The sequence below is a fragment of the Plecotus auritus genome, assembly GCF_963455305.1.
Source record: "Plecotus auritus genome assembly, chromosome: 1".
Classification (NCBI taxonomy): Eukaryota; Metazoa; Chordata; class Mammalia; order Chiroptera; family Vespertilionidae; genus Plecotus; species Plecotus auritus.
The window spans coordinates 23,833,883-23,855,289 of NC_137770.1; the positions used below are offsets into that span (position 1 = coordinate 23,833,883).

At 42.4% G+C, this 21,407-nt stretch overlaps 1 protein-coding gene across 1 annotated transcript in view; it reads left to right on the forward strand.

Moving 5' to 3' along the window:
• Positions 1-21,407, forward strand: part of SPTLC2 (serine palmitoyltransferase long chain base subunit 2) — a 115,447-nt gene that overhangs the window by 26,629 nt on the left and 67,411 nt on the right. The window contains exons 2-3 of the mRNA XM_080687720.1: positions 3,285-3,479; positions 19,970-20,124. Of these exons, the coding sequence (XP_080543846.1) occupies positions 3,285-3,479; positions 19,970-20,124 (350 nt within the window). The remainder of the gene's footprint in view (positions 1-3,284; positions 3,480-19,969; positions 20,125-21,407) is intronic.

The window sequence follows — 21,407 nt, forward strand, 5'->3', positions numbered from 1 at the left end:
AGTTATGATATCAAAAGTATGGTGGCTTGGTATCTGTATATTAAAATTCAGGTATCCCAAAGAATGAATGAAACCAGGGATAATCTTACAGCATTTGAATGGACACTTAGATGGAGGGCCAGAATGATTTCATGACAGTTACTGATTACTGTATCCCTTGCATTGGATATCACTTTCTCCTTTTATACATTGCTGGACCACTCACAATAGTAAGCATTGTGTGTGTTTTCACAGGGGCCTAATGCTGATGTTTGGAATACCATGATTGAGTCTTTAAGGACATAGAGCAGTAAAACATTTACAAATATTTTATTCTAAAACTGAATTTACTTTTGATCACTTTATTTATTAGCTAATAAACTATTTTTCAGGATAGGCTTTCTCTGTTGATTTATATTTTTGTTTGCTTTTTTTTTAAAATTATGGTTTACATTCAATATTATTTTGTGTTAGTTTCAGGCATAGTAGTTAGACAATCACATACTTTACAAAGTGTTCCCCTGATATTTCTTGTTTTCTTTATTAGAACAAAGGAAATTATGTATTCTCCAATCATAGTATTTTAGGATCTATTTAATGAAATCTAATAACGATAGAAAAGAGTCAGGCATTGTTCTTAGGCAGTCCCTCTCCCTGTTTTTTTGTTTGCTGTTCATCTCAATTATGTATAACTTCTATTGAAAAAAAAATGATGCGCTGGTTAGATCTTAGAGGGTTTTTTAAACTATTACTTGCAGGGGTCCTCAAACTACAGCCCGCGGGCCACATGCAGCCCGCCGAGGACATTTATCCGGCCCTCCGGGTGCTGCTGCCTGTCCTGCTTAGCAGCCGACTTGTCCCAGGCGTGCAGTGCGCATAGGAATTTGTTCATAGTTTTTTTTTAAAACTATGAGACAGTGAACTGGCCCCCTGTTTAAAAAGTTTGAGGACCCCTGACTTAGAGAATTCCAAAGGTATAGTTATACAAATCTGTGAAGACTACTTAGATTTTTAAGTAGAAATCTTTCTTAGTGTTATTGAAGTAAACATTTTATTTATTTATTTATTTTTTAAATTTAATAAATCTTTATTGTTCAGATTATTACAATTGTTCCTCTTTTTTCCCCCCATAGCTCCCCTCCACCCGGTTCCCACCCCACCCTCTGCCCTTACCTCCCCCACACTGTCCTCATCCATAGGTGTACGACCTTTGTCCAGTCTCTTCCCGCACCGCCCATACCCCTTTCCCCCTGAGAATTGTCAATCTACTCCCTTTCTATGCCCCTGATTCTATTATATTCACCAGTTTATTCTGTTCATCAGATTTTTTATTCATTTGATTTTTAGATTCACTTGTTGATAGATACGTATTTGTTGTTCATAATTTTTATCTTTACCTTTTTCTTCTTCCTCTTCTTAAAGAATACCTTTCAGCATTTCATATAATACTGGTTTGGCAGTGATGAACTCCTTTAGCTTTTTCTTATCTGTGAAGCTCTTTATCTGCCCTTCAACTCTGAATGATAGCTTTGCTGGGTAGAGTAATCTTGGTTGTAGGTTCTTGCTATTCATCACTTTGAATATTTCTTGCCACTCCCATCTGGCCTGCACAGTTTCTATTGAGAAATCAGCTGACAATCGTATGGGTGCTCCCTTGCAGGTAATTAACTGTTTTTGTCTTGCTGCTTTTAATATTCTCTCTTTGTCTTTTGCTCTTGGCATTTTAATTATGATGTGTCTTGGTGTGGTCCTCTTTGGATTCCTTTTGTTTGGGGTTCTGTGCACTTCCTGGACTTGTAAGTCTATTTCTTTCACCAGGTGGGGGAAGTTTTCAGTCATTATTTCTTCAAATAGGTTTTCAGTATCTTGCTCTCTCTCTTCTTCTGGCACCCCATAATTCGGATGTTGGTATGCTTGAGGTTGTCCCAGAGGCTCCTTACACTATCTTCAAATTTTTGGATTCTTTTTTCTTTTTGCTTTTCCGGTTGAGTGTTTTTTGCTTCTTTGTATTTCAAATATTTGACTTGATTCTTGAGTTCCTCTAGTCTGCTGTTAGGTCTCTGTATAATATTTTTTATTTCAGTCAGTGTATGTTTAATTTCTAGTTGATCCTTTTTCATATCCTTGAGGATCTCGCTAAATTTATTGGCCTTTTCTAGGAAATTCTTGAAAAACCTTATAACCGTGGTTTTGAACTCTATATCCAGTCGTTTGCTTTCCTCCATTTCTTTCGTTTGTGATCTGTTTCTTTGTCTCCGCATTTTCGCTGCTTCCCTGAGTTGGTAGAGTAGCTTTGTGTGCTAGGTGTCCTGTATGGCCCAGTGGCTCAGCCTCCCCAGTTACCTGAGGTGGACACTCTTGGTGCACCCCTTTGTGGACTGTGTGCACAGTCTTGTTGAAATTAAGCCTTGATTGTTGTTGGTATCACTGGGAGGAATTGACCTCCAGGCCAGTTGGCTCTGAGGATCAGCTGTGTCTATGCTGGGAGAACTTCTGAGCTGGAGACACCCTTATGAGACAAGACTTGCAAAATTGCAAAAGCCTCTGTGCTCAGCTTGGATGGGGCGGAGTCTCAGGGCAGAGCAGACAGCCTTGGTTTCCCTTCAGCCCTGTCCTATGAGGTCCCTGAGCCTCAGTGTCCCTTGGTAATTGCTGCAAGCACCTCTGAGAGAAAGCCGCCCTCGAGTTTCGCCCGCTGCCAGACAGTCCGGTTTCTCCCAGAATGAGTCTGGGTTCCCAGAAACTCGCCCAGAACTGGAGTTCAGCGCAGTTGGGAGCTTCGTCTCCCTCCCGCTTTAGAAAGCCAGCCGCGCACTCAGCCTTCTGTGCACTCAGCAGTCAGTCCTCTCTGTGCGCATGTACCTCCAGACCTCTGCCTTCTGCAGCTTCCCTGAGTCTCATTGTGCTTTCTCTTTTCCTGACAGTCCAGATTCCCCCCGAATGATTCTGGGTTCCCAGGGTCTCGCCTGGGACTGGAGTTCAGTGCAATCGGGAGCTTCTGTCTCCCTCCCGCTTGGGAAAGCCAGCCACGCACTCAGCCGCCCGTGCACTCAGCCACGCGTCCTCTCTGCGCGTGCGCGTCTACGTACCTCAGCCTTTTGCAGCTCCTCTGAGTCTCAGTGTGCTTTCCTCTTTCCTTCTATTTGTACAATTTCTACTCAGCCCGCTTTCCTGTGGTTCTGGATGGTGTCCGTTTTGTCTTTTAGTTGTAGTTTTGATATTGTTGTGCGAGGCAGCAGTTTAGGTGTTTACCTATGCTGCTATCTTGGTTTCTCTGAAGCAAACATTTTAAATCTCTCTTTCAGGTCCATCATGTTACACAAAATGGAGGACTGTATAAAAGACCCTTTAACGAAGCTTTTGAAGAAACACCAATGCTGGTTGCTGTGCTTACTTATGTGGGGTATGGTGTACTCACCCTCTTTGGATACCTTCGAGATTTCTTGAGGTATTGGAGAATTGAAAAGTGTCACTATGCAACAGAAAGAGAAGAACAAAAGGTAATTGTTAGAGAATCTTTAATTCTGTGAATGGAAGCCTTTTATAGAAATCTTGGTATTTTCACCCAGTTTTTTCTTTAGATATTTTGGTACACATTAAAATAAAAATATTCCAGATGCAGTTGAACTTTCCACAAAGAAAGTTGAAAAACAAGGTTAAAGGCATGGATAAACTGAAAAACTTAACTTTTCTTGCCCTAGCTGGTTTGGCTCAGTGGATAGAGCATTGGTCAAAGGCATATGCCTGGGTTGTGGGCTCGAATCCCCAGTAGGGGGTGTGCAGGAGGCAGCTGATCGATGATTCTCTCTCACCATTGATGTTTCTATCTCTCTCTCCCTCTCCTTTCCTCTTTGAAATCAATAAAAAATATATATATATTAAAAAAAAGTACTTAACTTTTTTTTCAGTCCTCATCAAGGATATGTTTTTTTCATTGATTCGAGAGAGAAAGAGAGAGGAAGAGAGATAGAGAGAGAGAAAGAAACATTAATGTGAGAGAGAAACATTGAGCCTTTGCCTCTGATACACACCATGACTTGGGATCAAAACTGAAACCCGGATATGTGCCCAAGTTAAGTAATGTTTCCTGAGATGCTTAGTTTCAGAACTGGTATGCAGACACAGGTTGGTGAAGAGCCGAAACCCATGTTCTTTCTGTTCACAATACCATTTTGTATCTCAAGTTGTGTCCACAGTTATCTGAAAAGATTTTGTTCTTTAGAACTCAGGATGTGTTTTCTCATAGACACATTATATATAAATGTCTGGTTCATAAATCAGGTCCTGTCCCCAAACAAATAAGCCCTAAAGCGGAATGGCTGAACTACTCTGTTTATAGTAGAAACCACCTTATGTTAGTAATGGTAAACAGAAGTGATAATGCCTCTTCGGAGGAGGACCTAATTCACTTCCCTTTTCTCTGTATACTGCTTTGCCCTTCTAGAGTTTTGTACAATAAAAACATGTTACTTATTCTCAAAAAGAAATAAAGTTAGAATGAAATGCCTGATTTTACAAAGAAGAAACTTGTTCTTGGCCTGTGAGGTATGGAGAGGTTGTCTAGGGCGTGTACTAGATTAAAGAAGGGAATCAGAAGTTAGACTCTTGTTGTCCCTCACTTTTGTGGGTGTTTTAGAGGAGAGAGACAGATGTAAGTGGCACCAAGGTCACCACTGAGAGAGGAGCCAGGAAACACTGGGAATGTATTGTGATCACCTGAGCGTATTCGGAAACATGAGAGAGGAAAAGGACCTCTCTGGAACTAGGAAGCCAAACCCAATCAGGATATAGATTGAAGATTCTGGCCCTGGGAAAACTCAGGGCCCAGGCATTCTTCTTTGTCATCTCAACCATTCTGCATCCTTCCCAGTTCAAGCACCATAAGTTGGCCATCTTACTCTTTGCCCTAAAATCCCTACAAGTTAATTTCATTAAAAAGGTATTTTTTTTAATACCTAATGCAAACAAAGCCCTGCATTCAGAAATCGATCCAGTTGGCCAAACTAATTTTCATCATTGAAAACCAGAACAAATTAAAATGTTTTTTACCATTTTTTTGACCCCTTGTGTCCCGAATAGACTTTTTAAAAAATATATATATATTTTATTGATTTTTTTACAGAGAGGAAGGGAGAGGGATAGAGAGTTAGAAACATCCATCAGCTGCCTCTTGCATACTCCCTACTGGGTATGTGCCCGCAACCAAGGTACATGCCCTTGACTGGAATCAAACCTGGTACCCTTGAGTCCACAGGCCGACACTCTATCCACTGAGCCAAACTGGTTAGGGCCCGAATAGACTGTTTAGCTAGCATGCATCCATAGTATGTTGATTTATTTATTTTTTTACATCCCTCAGGTATGGCTTACTTACCATAACTTACAGCTCACTATACACTTACTGTATTGTGTGGTATTGCAATTACTTTTTTACAGGCAATCTTTTCCTACTAGACTGAGTTGATGGCAGTTATGACTGATGGGAGCTAAAGTTTTATTACATATTCAAACTAGAAAATCTTTATCTACAGGGACTTCTCATAGTGTCAACATACTGTAGAGACCTAATAAATGACAGGTAGAGGTGGAGGTGGGGATGAGCTGATTGTGGCATAGAGAGGATAGTGTGGGTAAAGACATGAGCAGTGTTTGGGTGTATGAAAAATTGTGTTTTGAATGTAAACTAAAAAGTTTGGTAGGCACTGAGGAGTCCTGGGCAGTTTTTGAGCAGGAGAATGACCATAGAGTTTGCACAGCTGGTGCTCTGCCAAGTTTGATGAATGGAAGGGACAGAGGGAGGGGATTCATCTGAATTACTTGGTGAATAAGTATAGTATCTTTGGAGCTTGTTTCATGTTTTAGGGTAAATTGTTTAAGTATTGGGACTATCTTTGTGTGCTTAACTCTATGTGAAAGAATTGGAACACATATATTTTATTCTTTCAGTTTCTAATTTTGTTGAAGAAACATTAACACTTTGAATTTATGGGCCTTTGCAAAGCTTTCTATAGGTAAATAGTCCTTGAATTGTATGCAGATTTAGAACAAAAAAGTAAACTGAGTAGCATAGGATTAGTCAGGAAATAATTCTTGGAGGAAGTAATAATAAATATTATTTATTTATTTTTTATTAATCTTCACCTGAGGATATTTTCCATTGATTTTTTTTTTTTTAGAGAGAGTGAAAGGGAAGGGGAGAGACAGAAAGAGAAACATCGATGTGAGAGAAATGCATCAATTGATTGCCTCCCTCAGGCTCCCCAACAGGGCCAGGGATTGAGCCTGCAACTGAGGTACATGTCCGTGACTGGAATCGAACCAGGGACCCTTGGGTGTGCCAGTTGACACTCTCTCCATTGAGCCAAACTGGCTAGGGCTTTTTATTTATTTACTAGAGGCCTGGTGCACGAAACTCATGCACCGGGGGTGGGGGGGTGTCCCTCAGCCCAGCCTGCACCCTCTCCAATCTGGGACTCCTTGAGGGATGTCCGACCGCCCGTTTAGGCCAGGATCGGGCCAAACTGGCAGTCAGACATCCCTCTCACAATCCAGGACTGCTGGCTCCCAACTGCTCGCCTGCCTCTGCCTGATTGCCCCAAACCGCTTCTGTCTGCCAGCCTGATCACACCCTAACCACTCCACTGCCAGCCTGATCGACACCTAACTTCTTCCCGGCCGGCCCGATTGCCCCTAACTCCCCTCCCCTGCCAATCTGGTCGCCCCTAACTGTCCTCCCCTGCAGGCCCGGTTCCCCCCAACTGTCCTCCTCTGCTGGCCCGGTCACCCCTAACTGCCCTCCCTGCTTGCCTGATCGCCCACAACTGCCCTCCCCTGCAGGCCTGGTCCTCCCACAACTGCCCTCCCCTGCAGGCCTGGTCCCCCCCAACTTCCCTCCCCTGCAGGCCTGGTCCCCCCCAACTGCCCTTTTCTGCAGGCCTGGGTTCCCCCCCAACTGTCCTCCTCTGCTGGCCCGATCACCCTTAACTGCCCTCCCTGCTTGCCTGATTGCCCACAACTGCCCTCCACTGCAGGCCTGGTTCCCCCCAACTACCTTCCCCTGAAGGCCTGGTCCCCCTCAACTGCCCTTCCCTACAGGCCTGATCCCCCCAACTGTCCTCCCCTGCAGGCCTGGGTTCCCCCCCCCAAATGCCCTCCCTTGCTGGCCTGGTCTCCCCCAACTGCCCTCCCCTACCAGCCATTTTGTGGTGGCCATCTTGTGTCCACATGGGGGCAGCCATCTTTGACCACATGGGCGTGGCCATCTTGTGTCTTGGAGTGATGGTCAATTTGCATATTACTCTTTTATTAGATAGGATTTTATTGTTGACAGTATTACAGATGTCCCCCATCCTCCTATCCCTTTCTCCCCTCCACCTGGACCCTGCCCCAGATCTTCACCACATTATTGTCTGTGTCCATGGGCCTTGCATATATGCATATAATTCTTTGATTACTTTTAGAGGGAAAGAAAGAATAATTCAGCCTTATGGTAGAGCTTGTTTTTTGATGCTGGATTAGATGTAGTCCAGGGATAGGCAAATTTTAGTGTTAACATTGAAAAGAGGTGAGGGAAAGTGCTTGCTTGAGATCATAAAATGCAAATATAAGGTTGCCACTTACTCATTTCACCCAGTGAGTGGTATTCATAACCACAATCTTATTTTCTTCCTCATTCCATTACAAAAGAGAGCCAATTTTAACTATTTATGCTAATTCTTTTTTTTTTTAAATATATTTTTTAATTGATATTTTACAGAGAGGAAGGGAGAGGGATAGAGAGCTAGAAACATCGATGAGAGAGAAACATCGATCAGCTGCTTCCTGCACACCTCCCAATGGGGATGTGCCCGCAACCAAGGTACATGCCCTTGACTGGAATCGAACCCGGGACCCTTCAGTCCGCAGGCCAACGCTCTATGCACTGAGCCAAACCGGTTTCGGCTATTTATGCTAATTCTTAGTATGTTACTTTGGGTAGAACTGAATTACACATTTCTAATATAATAAAAGGCTAATATGCAAATCGACTGAACAGTGGAACAACTGGTAGGTTGCTATGATGCGCACTGACCACCAGGCAGACACTCAACACGGAGCTGCCCCCTGGTGGTCAGTGCACTCCCACAGGGGGCGCGCCACTCAGCCGACTCACCGCTGGTGAGCACAGCGGCAGTGGCGGGAGCCTCTCCTGCCTCCACTGTAGGCAGGCAGTAAGGAGCGAGGGGTCCCGGACCGTGAGAGCCCCAGACTGTGAGAGGGATGTCTGCCTGCCGGCTTAGGCCCAGGGAGATCGGGCCTAAGCCGGCAGGCAGACATTCCTCGAGGGGTCCAGGACTGCGAGAGGGCACAGGCTGGGCTGAGGGGACCTACCCCCCCCCCCCCCCAGTGCACAAATGTCGTGCACCAGGCCTCTAGTTTCTAATAAAGATGAGTTAGCATGAGTTTGTTGTATTTTATATACATTGCATAAAATTCTTGGAATTCTCTGCTGCTTTATCCTCTATTAACAGTCCTATTTTGGATGAGAATGTTGTTTCTACCAATCTGTGGTTTATTTCTGTTTAATGTGAGAGGAAGCTAATAATCCAGAAACATGAATGTGAGACGTAAAGCAAAAGCTTGAATTAATGAAAATGTTCTAGTGGTCAGATAGGAAATACCTAGAAGTCTAAGGAGCAAATTGTGATAAGAAGTTGCTACACACTTACTAAATTTTAAGCTAACATTTTGCCTCTACAATTTGTTCATGATCAAAAATGGAAGGGATAAGATAGTTTACATCCCGGTATGCTTGATTTTCAAAATACAAAAGAAGGAACTTGGTTGAAATATATTCAAAGGGTCTTACTTTTTATCTCCTTCAAAATGTAGCTTACTACGAATATTTTGACAGTTGTCATTTTAGCAGGTATTTTGGTAACTTTTAATGTGCCTGATGTAGTAAGCTGGGGATTATCACTTGGTTTATCTTTTTAGTTCCATGGATTTAAAAAGAGCAGTACTTTCCATTGTTTTGTGGTATGTGTGGAGCCCAGGCCAATAGCCAACAGCTTTATCCTCCTATCTAATAAAAGAGCAATATGCAAATTGATCGTCACACCAAGACACATCTTTGACCCCCATGTGGTCAAAGATGGCTGCCCCCATGTGGACACAAGATGGCCACCACACGATGGCCTGCAGGGGAGGGCAGTTGTGGGAAGTTAGGGGTGACCAGGCCAGCAGAGGAGGGCAGTTGGGGGAGACCAGGCCAGCAAGAGAGGGCATTTGGGGGGGACCCAGGCATGCAGGAGAGGGCAGTTGGGGGGGACCAGGCCTGCAGGGGAGGGCAGTTGGGAGCCAGCAGTCCTGGATTGTGAGAGGGATGTTCAACCACCCGTTTAGGCCTGATCTGGGATCGGGCCTAAACGGGCGGTCCAACATCCCTCAAGGGGTCCCAGATTGGAGAGGATGCAGGCTGGGCTGAGGGACACCCCCCCACCGCTCCCCCCCCAACCCCCGTGCACAAATTTCGTGCACCAGGCCTCTAGTCAAGATATAATATATTAGTACATGCTATAAATCACCTGTTTACAGTGTACAATTCAGTGATTTTTACTGAGTTGTGCAGCCGGCACCAAATCCTTGTTTGATTTTTATAAAATTTTTATCATCTGAAAAAGAAACCCTGTGCCAATTAGTAGACACTCCTTCCTTTTCCTCCCTACCACTAAGCTACTTTCTGTCTCTAGACATTTATATAAATGAGACATACGTGAGATCTTTTGTGTTTGGCTTTTTTCACTTGGCATAGTATTATTGAGGTTAATTCACGTTATATATTTCAGTAATTCATTCCTTTTAATTGATGAATCATATTCCATTGTGTAGAATGGAATATGATTCCATTCTATACTGACTAACTCATTGAACCTTATATCCAGCTGCCCACTTGACATCTTCACATAGGAATCTCAGTTTTACATGTCTAAAACTGACCTGACATGCTCCCTAACCAATTAGCTGTCTTCTCAGTCTCTATGAATGGCAGTTCTCATCTGCCAGTTACTTAAGCTAAAAACCTCTGAGTTACCCTTGATTCTTCTTTCTGACATATGCCATGTGTGGTCCATCAGCAAATCCAAATCAGCTACTTCTTATCAGCCTTCATTATCACCCAGACCTCATCTCTGACTGCTTACCCCTCACTCATCTGCTCCAGTCGCACTGGCCTTTGCAGTTTCTTGAACACACCAAGTACACTTCTGCCTCACTGCCATTGTGCTTGCTGTTTGTCTGCCAGGAAAACTCTTCCTCCAGGTAGTATCAAGGATAGTTCTCCTGCTTCCTTTTCCTTCTTTATTCTACCGTTGCCACCTAAGCTAAATTTTAGCATGACTTCAGCATTTTACATCCTCCTTCCTTGTTTGATTTCAGTTTCCATTAGCATTTTTCACTAACATTCTTTACATTTTATACATTTTTTTGTTTAGCATCTCTTGTTATCTTTTTATTTACTACTTTCTACCTAGTGCCCAGAAGAGTGCTCGGCACATATTTTCCATTTATAAATGTTTGAGATCGGAATGGTATGGTGATTGGTGGTAATAGTAAAAAGTTGAGTCTTTTGAAGGTGTGTGTGTGTATATATATAATACATATGCACATATAAAACACATAGATGATTCAGTTTTAGATCTAGGGAAAAAAAGTTATCTTTAATCTTAAAATCCCATTTTATTCCTTGATGGACAGCATAGAAACAGCAAGGAAATAGCTTTCTGTCTGTCATTAAAAACAGGAAAGAACAAATAATAGTATGACTTATATGACTAGTAGGGAAAGCTCTTAGTTGTGGTTCAGAGAGTTTAGTCACCAGTCTAATAACCTTTTACAGGTTACTTCACCTAGTTTTCTTCATTAAATAGAGGTAAAGACAACATGGTTGGTTTATAAAATAAATACTCATAGCTGTATAATGCTTTTTAACCATAGGAAGACTCCAATTTTAACACTTCTTCAGGTGAAAATATTTGGGATTTAAAAATTCTCTTAGTTGAAGTTTTGAAACAATTTTGTCATGTTATAGCCATATCGCTATATATCTTATGGAGTTATTTCCTTCTCTAGCAAAGACGTTACCAGAAATTAAAACACTATGGAATTTTTCACTAGCCTGTCTTTGGTGTACAGTATTATGTTTTTTATTATCATCAAATGTCTTGAAATATTTCAGCAATATTTAGCTTTTCAGAGATAGCTTCCTTGTCATAGGAGCCATAGTCCTTTTGTATAATAGAATGTGGAGTTTATATGGAAACATTGGGAAATTCTAGACTTGCAATCATAACTTATCCTCACACCACAAGTCATGTAAAGCACATTCAGCTTTTACTCCTCTACCTCTACTGTGGCACTTATTTAGTGTCTAGTAAACTGTGATGGGCAGAGCCTTTTGTTAATTTTGTGTGTTTCTATTTGTGTTTTTAAATTGGCTAAAACATTAAATATAAGATTTTCACTAATTGAATTTTCTTGTGGAGAAAGATAATTTATTATTATTAACTAGATGCCAGGTGCACGAAATTCGTGCAGGGGTGCAGGGGTTCCCTCAGCCTGGCCAGCACCCTCTCCAATCCGGGACCCCTCAGGGGATGTCTGACTGCCGGCAGTCGAACATTCCTTTTGCAATCCGGGACTGCTGGCTCCTAACTGCTCACCTGCCTGCCTGCCTGATGGTCCCTAACCGTCTCTGCCTACCAGCCTGATTACCCCTAACTGCCCTCCCCTGCGTGATCGCACCTATCTGCCTCTGCCTCGGCCCCCGCCACCGTGGCTTTGTCTGGAAGGAGGACCAGATGACCAGAAGCTGTCTGGTCGACCTGGTCTAATTAGCATATTACCCTTTTATTAGTATAGATACTGTTCTATTGTATGGTTATACCACATTTTGTTTATCCATCCATCCATTGATGATGGATTGTTACCAACTTTTGGCTGTTGTGAATAGTGCTGATATATACTTTTGTGTACTTGTTTAAATATCTATTTTCAGTTCTTTTGGAATATACCTAGAAATAGTTACTGTGTCATATGGAAATACATGTTTACCCTTTTGAGAAACCACCAAACTGTTTTCCACTGTGACTGCACCAGTTTACATTGACAGCAATGTATGAAGATTTTTCTAAAGATTTTATAGTTGCATAGTTTACACTTAAGACTTTGATTTATTTCAAATTATTTTCTCTATGGGATGTAAGGTTTAGATCAAAGCCCCCCCTTTTTTTGCCTTATGGATATCCAATTGCCTCAGTGAGAATGTTGTTTTTTAAAATAAGTATGTCATTTAAAAGGAGTCTTTTAAGATCTAAATAGTATATACTCTCATTTGTAGATGTTTATTTGTTCCATTCTGTTTTTCTTCACTGAACCAAGTTTGAGTAGAAGAAGCAAAGGTATTCCGTGATTCTGATTTGTTCTTTAAAGACTTCTTACTAACTGTGAGAGTTAGTTTACTTTGTCAATTTTTTGCCCCTTCACTAGGCACAGTAGGTCAGGGGTGGAACTTTAAATCATTTTGATGTTGAGAAGGCACTGAAACATTTCTGAGCATGTTTCCCAAGCTCTTCATCTGAACATGAAAGCAGTGATTGCGTGCCTGAAATGTTCATTTTTGATATTTTGCCCTTTGAAATATTGAGATTTGTAGCCTAGACTGTAAAATAAGTAAAAGTTATTAAGTTAAAACTGGCATTGAGGATTCTTACTTGAATTAGAAGTAGGGTCCAGTTTGGAATAGTGCTAGAGTCTTAGTTTCAGCTATGTCACTGAATTGTGACTTCAGCAAGTTTTATTAATTTAATCTATAAAATACAGGGAATGTGCTTTTGGAACAGTCAGGTTTCAGTGGTGTAAACCAAAATCACTGAAGTTATTCTAGCAGTCACTTAGAACATTGTAGAGGGTCTGGAGCAGTGAAGTTCAGGTCTCCCTCCCCTAACCAAGCAGCCACCCTAAATTAGGAAACTGGTCCTGCCATGAGTAGTGCCATCACAGCCACTCCTAAACCACAGAGCTGGTGTATAGGCAGGAATGTGGAATCTAGCTGGTGCTACCCTCATGAAGCTCGGTCTCCTACACTGGTGGAACATAGCAGCCTCTGCTCTGCCTCCCACTGTCAGACTCTTCACCACATCCACAACGCTATCATAAGGGTTTCTGGGAAATACCGTTTTTACCTTCCAGTTTCTGTGTGTTTATACCTAAGTACACATGCATGTGTGCTGTTCTAAACAAACAGAACATAGGAAGTGTGGAAAGGCCAATACAGTAGCACAGTGGTTGCGAACACCATAGAGAGTACTTCAGATTGATTTAGCAGCAGCACAGAATAGGAGGCAGTGTGGCATTGGGTTGGGGCACAGACTTTGGAATAAAAAGACCTGGATCAGTTCCTGGCTCTGCTTTTGACTAGTTCCCTAACTGGGAAAGCCATTTTGCCTTTCTGAAAATGGGAATAACTGTTTTTGTAAGAGGCTGCAGGGGTATTTAAGAAAATATGTTGCCTGGCCAGCATGGCTCAGTGGTTGATCGTTGACCTATGAACCAGAAGGTCACAGTTCGATTCCTGATCGGGGCACATGCCCGGGTGGCGAGCTCGATCCCTGGTGTGGGGTGTGCAGGAAGTAACCGATCGGTGATTTTCTCTCATCATTGATGTTTCTCTCTCTCTCTCCCTCTCCCTTCCTCTTTGAAATCAATAAAAATATATTTTAAAATATATATATTTAAAGCACTTGGCAGGACATATAAGTACTCATTGAATGGGAACTAGCCAAGAATCCCATGTATAAAGATGTTTGGTAAAAGGTATTTGAATGAATGAATGAAAAGAGAAGTCCTCTTGGTTACCTCTAGTCCTAGAATATTTCAAGTATTTTTGGAAACAGATACTCCTCTTGCACAGAACTAGAATCCCAAATAGCTATCCCTTTCTATCCCCTTTATCACTTCATTGCTAGGCCAAATAACTATCCCCTTCTGTCTCCTTTCTTAGTTCATTGCTAGGCTGCGGGGAGTTTGGTTAGCCACCCTTCAGCTCTCTCTACCTAACTTTAACTGCAGTTACTAGTAAAGCTGCTACCCTGGAACTTAGCTAAGGGAATCCTCTCTTCTGCCTTCTGCCCCAACTGCTTTTGGTCTGTAACATTCCTCGGAGTGACAACGTCACTCTGCAAGTCTATTTTCTTCTGTCATTTAACAAACAGGAGAGATGGAGCTCCCTGACCTTGGCAGTCTCAGTTTAGGAGATTGGAACCCACCCTTCCCTCCTAACCACATACAACTCTGCCACTGGTTACCCAAAGCTCTGCCACACTCTAGCTTGCAGCTCTCTTTCTGTCTTGGGGTTTGATAACCTTAATGGTAGATAAGTCCAGACTCTTACGTTTTTTTCTGATGATTACATTGTAAAAACAAAAAATACTGCTTTCCCTCGCTAATAAAAATTTGTCTGTGATTATTTTCTCAAGTATTTGAGTTAATACCTTTAACATTAATGTGCAATGTTTAGAAAGGTTATAAAGAAATTAGATCAAAAAGAGTTAGGACAGCCTTAGCTGATTTGGCTCAGTGGCTTGAGCACCGGCCTGCGAACTGAAGGGTCCTAGGTTTGATTCCAGTCAAGGGCGCATGCCCGAGTTGCCAGCTCAATCCCCGTTGAGGGGTGTGCAGGAGGCAGCTGATCAATGATTCTCCCTCATCATTGATGTTTTTATCTCTCTCCCCCTCTCTCTTCCTCTCTGAAATCAATAATATATATATATATTTTAAAAAAAGGTTAGCACTGTTTACCCTATTGAAACAGTGCTAAGTATTGGAGACATTTTTGTGTTTTCCTTTGGAAAATAAATGCATGGCGAATAATAGTTAAAGGAAAGTCCTTAATTAGAATTTGGATGACTCCATTCCAATTTTTATTCATCTTATTATTATTACTAGTGGCCTGGTGCACAAAATTTGTGCACGGGGTAGGGGGTGATCCTTAGCCTGGCCTGCACCCTCTCCAATCTGGGACCCCTAGAAGGATGTCCTACTGCTGGTTTACAGGGATCTGGCCTAAACCAGCAGTCGGACATCCCTCTCACAATCCAGGACTGCTGACTCCAGCTGCTCACCTGCCTGCCTGCCTGCCTTATTGCCCCTAACCACTCTGCCTGCCGGCCAGCTCGCCCCCAAATGTCCCCCGCTGCCAGCCTGCTTGCCCCCAAATGCCCCCTCCCCCCCACCGCCAGCCAGATCACCCCCAACTGCCTCCCGTGCCAGCTTGCTCACCCCCAACTGCCCCTCTGCTGGCCTGCTCACCCCCACCTTCCCTCCCCACTGGCCTGCTCACCCCCAACTGCCCCTCTGCTGGCCTGCTTACTCCAAACTGCCCCCCCCCCCCCGCTGTCCTGATCACCTCCAACTGACGCCCACTGATGGCATGCTCACCCCCAACTGGCCCCCCTGCTGGTCTGCTTACCCCCAATGGCCCCTGCCGTCCCATCCTGGCCTGATCACCCCCAGGCGACCCAAGGTCCCAGCCCCTCCTTTTTTTCTTTTTCTTTTTTTTTTCGCCTCCTTGAGCGGAGGCCGGTTGGAAGCAAGTATCTAGGATTTATTTATCTTCTATAATTGAAATTTTGTAGCCTTGAGTGGAGGCCAGGGCTGACCAGGGCGGGAAGCTTGGCTTCCTCCATTGCCGAGGGCAACCCAAGCCTCCTGCTCAGCTCCAGCTCCGTGGCCGCCGCCATTTTTGTTAGGATTTATTTATTTTCTATAACATAAACTTCGTAGCCTTGAGCGGAGGCCAGGGCGGGTGGGAAGCTTGGCTTCCTCCATTGCCAGGGCAACCCAAGCCTCCTGCTTGCTCCAGCTCCATGGCCAGCTGACATCTTGGTTGGGTCAATTTGCATACCCACTCCTGATTGGCTGGTGGGCGTGGTAATTAGCGGAGGTACGGTCAATTTGCATGTTTCTCTTTTATTAGTGTAGATTATTATTATTATTATTATTATTATTATTATTATTATTGGTAACAGAATTTTATTTTCTCATAGTTCTGGAGTCTGGAAGTCCCAGATCAAGGTGCCAGCAGGGTTGGTTTCTGATGAAGCCTCTCTCTATTTCTAGATGGTGCCTTCTCACTGTGTTCTTCCAGGTGTCTCCTTTTTCTTATGAGGTTGCCAGTTCATTGGATTAGGGCAGTGGTTGGCAAACTCATTAGTCAACACAGCCAAATATCAACAGTACAACGACTGAAATTTCTTTTGAGAGCCAAATTTTTTAAACTTAAACTTCTTCTAACGCCACTTCAAAATAGACTTGCCCAGGCTGTGGTATTTTGTGGAAGAGCCACACTCAAGGGGCCAAAGAGCCGCATGTGGCTCGCGAGCCGCAGTTTGCCGACCATGGGATTAGGGCCTCACCCTTATGATCTCATTTAACATAACTACCTCTGTAAAGGCCCTCTCTCCAAATAGTCACATTGGGGGGTTAGACCTTCAACATATGAACTTAGGGGGAGGGGGCACACACAGTTCAGTCCATACCATATATGAAATATGGCAATCTGGACATTTTGATGTTGTCTGTGACTTAATAAAAGTTGAGAAAGAAACAAAGGAAGATCTTAAAATAGAGGGGATATGCAGTTATTTATCATTCGCTATGAGGTTGATACTTTTCTGTGCAGACAGCTCATCAGTGATTGTTCCCCATTGCAGGTGTAGCCTAAAGCGCTGATTTGAGGACAGCAGTTTTTCCTTACCTGGGACATGGGAAACCTTTCTCGTTTTAGATTATAGCTCCCAGGGTGGAGCTAGCCATCTGATTTCATGTCTGCAGGCAGCCTTCTTCCCTATTCCTCCTTGTGTATTTCACACATTGTCCACTGTCCTGGTGCACCTTGCCCCAACCCCAGCCCTGACCAGAATTCCCTTTCGCCAGCAAATCTGTGCATCTGACAGTCTTGACTCTCACCCTCAGTCTTTACTGCAACTGAGGATCAAAGACCAGTTCCCCTCTGGATTTCATTTCCTTCTTCCTTCGCAGCCACCTGGGCTTATCACTTCTCCTTTACATCTTCCACTCTTCTTCTTTTTTAATATATTTTATTGGTTTTTTTACAGAGAGGAAGGGAGAGGGATAGAGAGTTAGAAACATCGATGAGAGAGTAACATCGATCAGCTGCCTCCTGCACACCCCCTACTGGGGATGTGCCCACAACCAAGGTACATGCCCTTGACTGGAATCGAACCTGGGACCCTTCAGTCCGCAGGCTGACGCTCTATCCACTGAGCCAAAACGGTTAGGGCTTCCACTCTTCTTTTCTTCTGGATTGTTCTGTCAGCATTGCTCTAGTCTTGCATTTTTATTTATTTTTTTTAATAATTTTTTTATTTTTCAACAGTGAAGTCATGGCTTCTTCTGTATATCCTTTAGTTATAGAACTACTGTTTGGCTAGATTTCAGGCAGTTCTCAGTGATGTAGTTGAGTTGTAATTTTGATGTGGTCATAGGAAGATGCCAGTATCGCATTTACCCACTTCGTCATCTTAACCAGAAGACTCATTCATCATATTCTTGTTGGAAGAGGAGACTATCAAATAGCACATACTATTTAAGTAATAAATTTCCAATTGTGATAAACATACCATTTATAGATATTTTTCTCTTAAAGAAATGTAAATGTTAGAACCAGATGCAAGACAGATGGTATCAGTTACTGCAAATACCTAAGACTCCTTTCTGACTCTGCTGGACTTTTGTAAAGAAATTTCACCTACTGTGAGGCTTATTTAGTGTGCACTTTAGAGTCCAATATCATAGAAGGTTATTGATTTCAAAGTTTCATGTAGAGTCTTCTTAACAATGAAAATCTTTTATAAAATAAAACTTAAACTTTATTTAACAGACTAGAGGCCTCGGTGCACAAAATTTGTGCATGGGGGGGTGTGTCCGACTGATTGGGCCTAAACCGGCAGTCAGACATCCCTCTCACAATCTGGGACCGCTGTCTCCTAACCACTGGCCTGCCTGCTTGATCACCCCTAACCACTTGCCTTCCTGCCTAATCGCCCCTAACTGCTCGTCTGCCTGCTTGATCGCCCCTAACCACCTCTGCCTCGGCCCCCGCCGCCACGGCTTCATCCGAAAGGACATTTGGAAGGTCGTTCAGCTGTCCGATCTAATTAGCATATTATCCTTTTATTGTTTGGTACCAAGTCCAGACCTGAGACCTTGAAGCTCAGTGGTTATCTGACTAGTAAAACTGTAGTACAGTTTTGTTTGCTTATGTGTTTTACCCTTTACCTTCAGGATTTAAGTAGATTCTATGTGGTGTAGTCATGTGTATTCTGAGCAGTGGTCAAACCACATGGGACATAGCATATTCATTCATCTTAGCTCCACTGTGACTTTATTTTTTACAGGCTTAATTTTAGTATAACTTAATTTCAGCAATGAAAAAAAGGGTGTTAAGTCCTTGATCATGGAAATTCATTTTGAGAATCTTTTATGTATGTATTTTTAAATTTTTTAAAAAATATTTTTTATTATTAGTAATTTATTTTTAATCCTTACCCGAGGATATTTTTCCATTGATTTTTAGAGAGAGTGGAAGAGAGAGGGAAAGACAGAATCATGGATGTGAGAGAAACACATCGATTGGTTACCTCTTGCATGTGCCCTGACCAGGGCCTGGGCCAGGCAGGAGCCTGCAACTGAGGTACATGCCCTTGCCAGAATCGAACCCTGGACCCACTCTTTGGTCCACAGGCTGATGCTTTATCCCTGAGCCAAACCGTGTAGGGCTATTTTTTAATTTTTATAAAAAACTCCCATTTAAGGAAAGAAACCACATATAGGGATCTTTCTGTAAGTTACTTCTTAAGAGTTTCTTGCTTTTATCATTTTTCTTTGAATTAATTTTGATGCTTGAAAATGTGCCAAGAATGGAATTTTAATTTTGGAATTATTTTTCTTGTTAGAAACTGAAATGATAGGAGTTTTTATGGCATCTCCACCAGTCAGTATTTTACTTGGGATAAGGGGCAGAAGACTAGTCTTTTTAATTTTATTAGGAAGGAAAACCTTTAATGACAGAAATGTACAACTAAGTTTATTTTTGGAGGCCTGCTTTATTCAATTCTTTGGCTCTGCATTAAACCATTTCTTATAGATCAACCATCAAAGCTACATGACTTTTACCTGTTAAGAATTGTTTAAAAAAAAACCCAGAATTTCTGCCTTTCAAAATGTTTTCTGTGTCAGTTAACTCAGTAGAATTTTGTTTAATCTTTTTTAAAATTATATTTCTACTAGAGGCCCGGTGCACAAAATTCTGTGCACTGGGAGGGGTCCCTCAGCCCAGCCTGCGCCTTTTCACAGTCTAGGAGCCCTTGGGGGGATGTCTGACTGCGGCTTAGGCCTGCGGGGAGTGCTGGACATCCTTAGCACTGCCACGGAGGCAGGAGAGGCTCCCGCCACCACCGCTGTGCTCGCCAGCTGTCAGCCCAGCTTGTGGCTGAGCAGAGCTCTCCCTGTGGGAGCACACTGACCACCAGGGGGCAGTTCCTGTGTTGAGCGTCTGCCCTCTGGTGGTCAGTGCACATCATAGCAACTGCCGTTTGGTCAATTTGCATATTACCCTTTTATTATATAGGATTTTTAGGGAGAGGAAAGGGAAGGGATAGAGAGATAGAAACATCGATGAGAGAGAAATATCGATCAGCTTCCTCCTGCATGCCCCCTATTAGGGATCAAGCCCACAACCCAGGCATGTGTCCTGACCAGGAATTGAATCTCGACCTCTGATTCATGGGCCAACCACAGAGCCATGCTGGCTGGGCTAACTCAGTATAATTGACCTTTCATTCTCAAGCGCTATTGCAATATGAAAAGGTAAGTTGTAAATTTTTAAAAACTCACTCAGTTAAATTTATGGTATTTCACCATTTGTTGGTAGGACTTTGTGCCGTTGTATCAAGATTTTGAAAACTTCTATACAAGGAACCTCTACATGAGGATTAGAGACAACTGGAATCGACCAATCTGTAGTGTGCCTGGAGCCAGGATGGACATCATGGAGAGACAGTCTCATGATTACAACTGGTCGTTCAGGTAAGTCTTCTTTGGGAAATTATTTCCTAACAACAGAAAAAGGAATTTTTTGACTTTTTAAAATATTGTATTGCAAATTTGACAGTATTTTGTCAAAACAGCAGTGGAAGCTGAAAATACAGTACAACATGATTAGTTTCCTTGCATATTGTTCATTGTTATTGGGATGTTTGAAATACATTTTTTTATTAGTTTGATACTGTGTTGGGTTATAGTTGAAAGCAAAATTTGACCTATTAAAACAAAATAAGCCTTAGCCGGTTTTGCTCAGTGGATAGAGCGTCGGCCTGTGGACTGAAGGATCCTTGGTTTGATTCCTGTCAAGGGCACATGCTTGGGTTTCGGGCTCAATCCCCATTAGAGGGCGTACTGGAGGCAGCCAATCAATGATTCTGTCTCATTGATGTTTCTATTTCTTTCTCCCTTTCCCTTCCTCTCTGAAATCAATAAAAATATATTAAAAAAAAACACCAACAACAACCAAAACACACACACACACACACACACACACACACACACACACACACACACACACACACACAAAGAAAAACTGTCCTTTCTATTATACTACTTACCAGAATCAAGTTATCTGAATTTATTTCTGGATATTTTGATTTCTCAAATGATTCAAGGATATGTAGAGTGTTTTTACTTAAATGGATTCAGTAGTTTAGAAAACTTTATAAAACTTAATTTTGTTGTTTAGATTGCTCAAGTATTACATGATTGCATGGCTATTAAAAAAAAAAAAAGACAAGCAATAAAGATAAATTGAAAATTTCCCATGAGAACTAACCACTATACCTTTCCAAATCCACTGCCCTACTAATCCTCACTTCCTAGAGGTAACAGTTGTTATCAATTTGTAGTGTGTTATTCCTCCAGATGTTTTCTGTGGGATATGTGTATGATGTATCTATTAGGGCTACACAGTTTTTGATTTACAAAAATGGCATCATACTGTAGAAGTGATATTGCATCTTGATTTTTCATTGCTAACATATCAGTAACATCTTTGTGTATATTCACAGCAAGCTCATAGTTTGTAGTGGCTACTTAGTATTCTACAATATTGATGTATATAGTGTATACATGCAGGTTGGGCTGCATCATCCTGTGTTAAAAACTCCAAAGTCTCAAGTTAAAAGATCGGCAATTTATTTCTTGTTCACACTTAATGTCCATCTTAAGTTGGATGGGCCTCTGAACCATGTCGTCTGCACTTGAGGGGTCAGACGGTCTGAGCTTCCACAATTGGAATGTCACTGGTTTGTGTGCCTGGG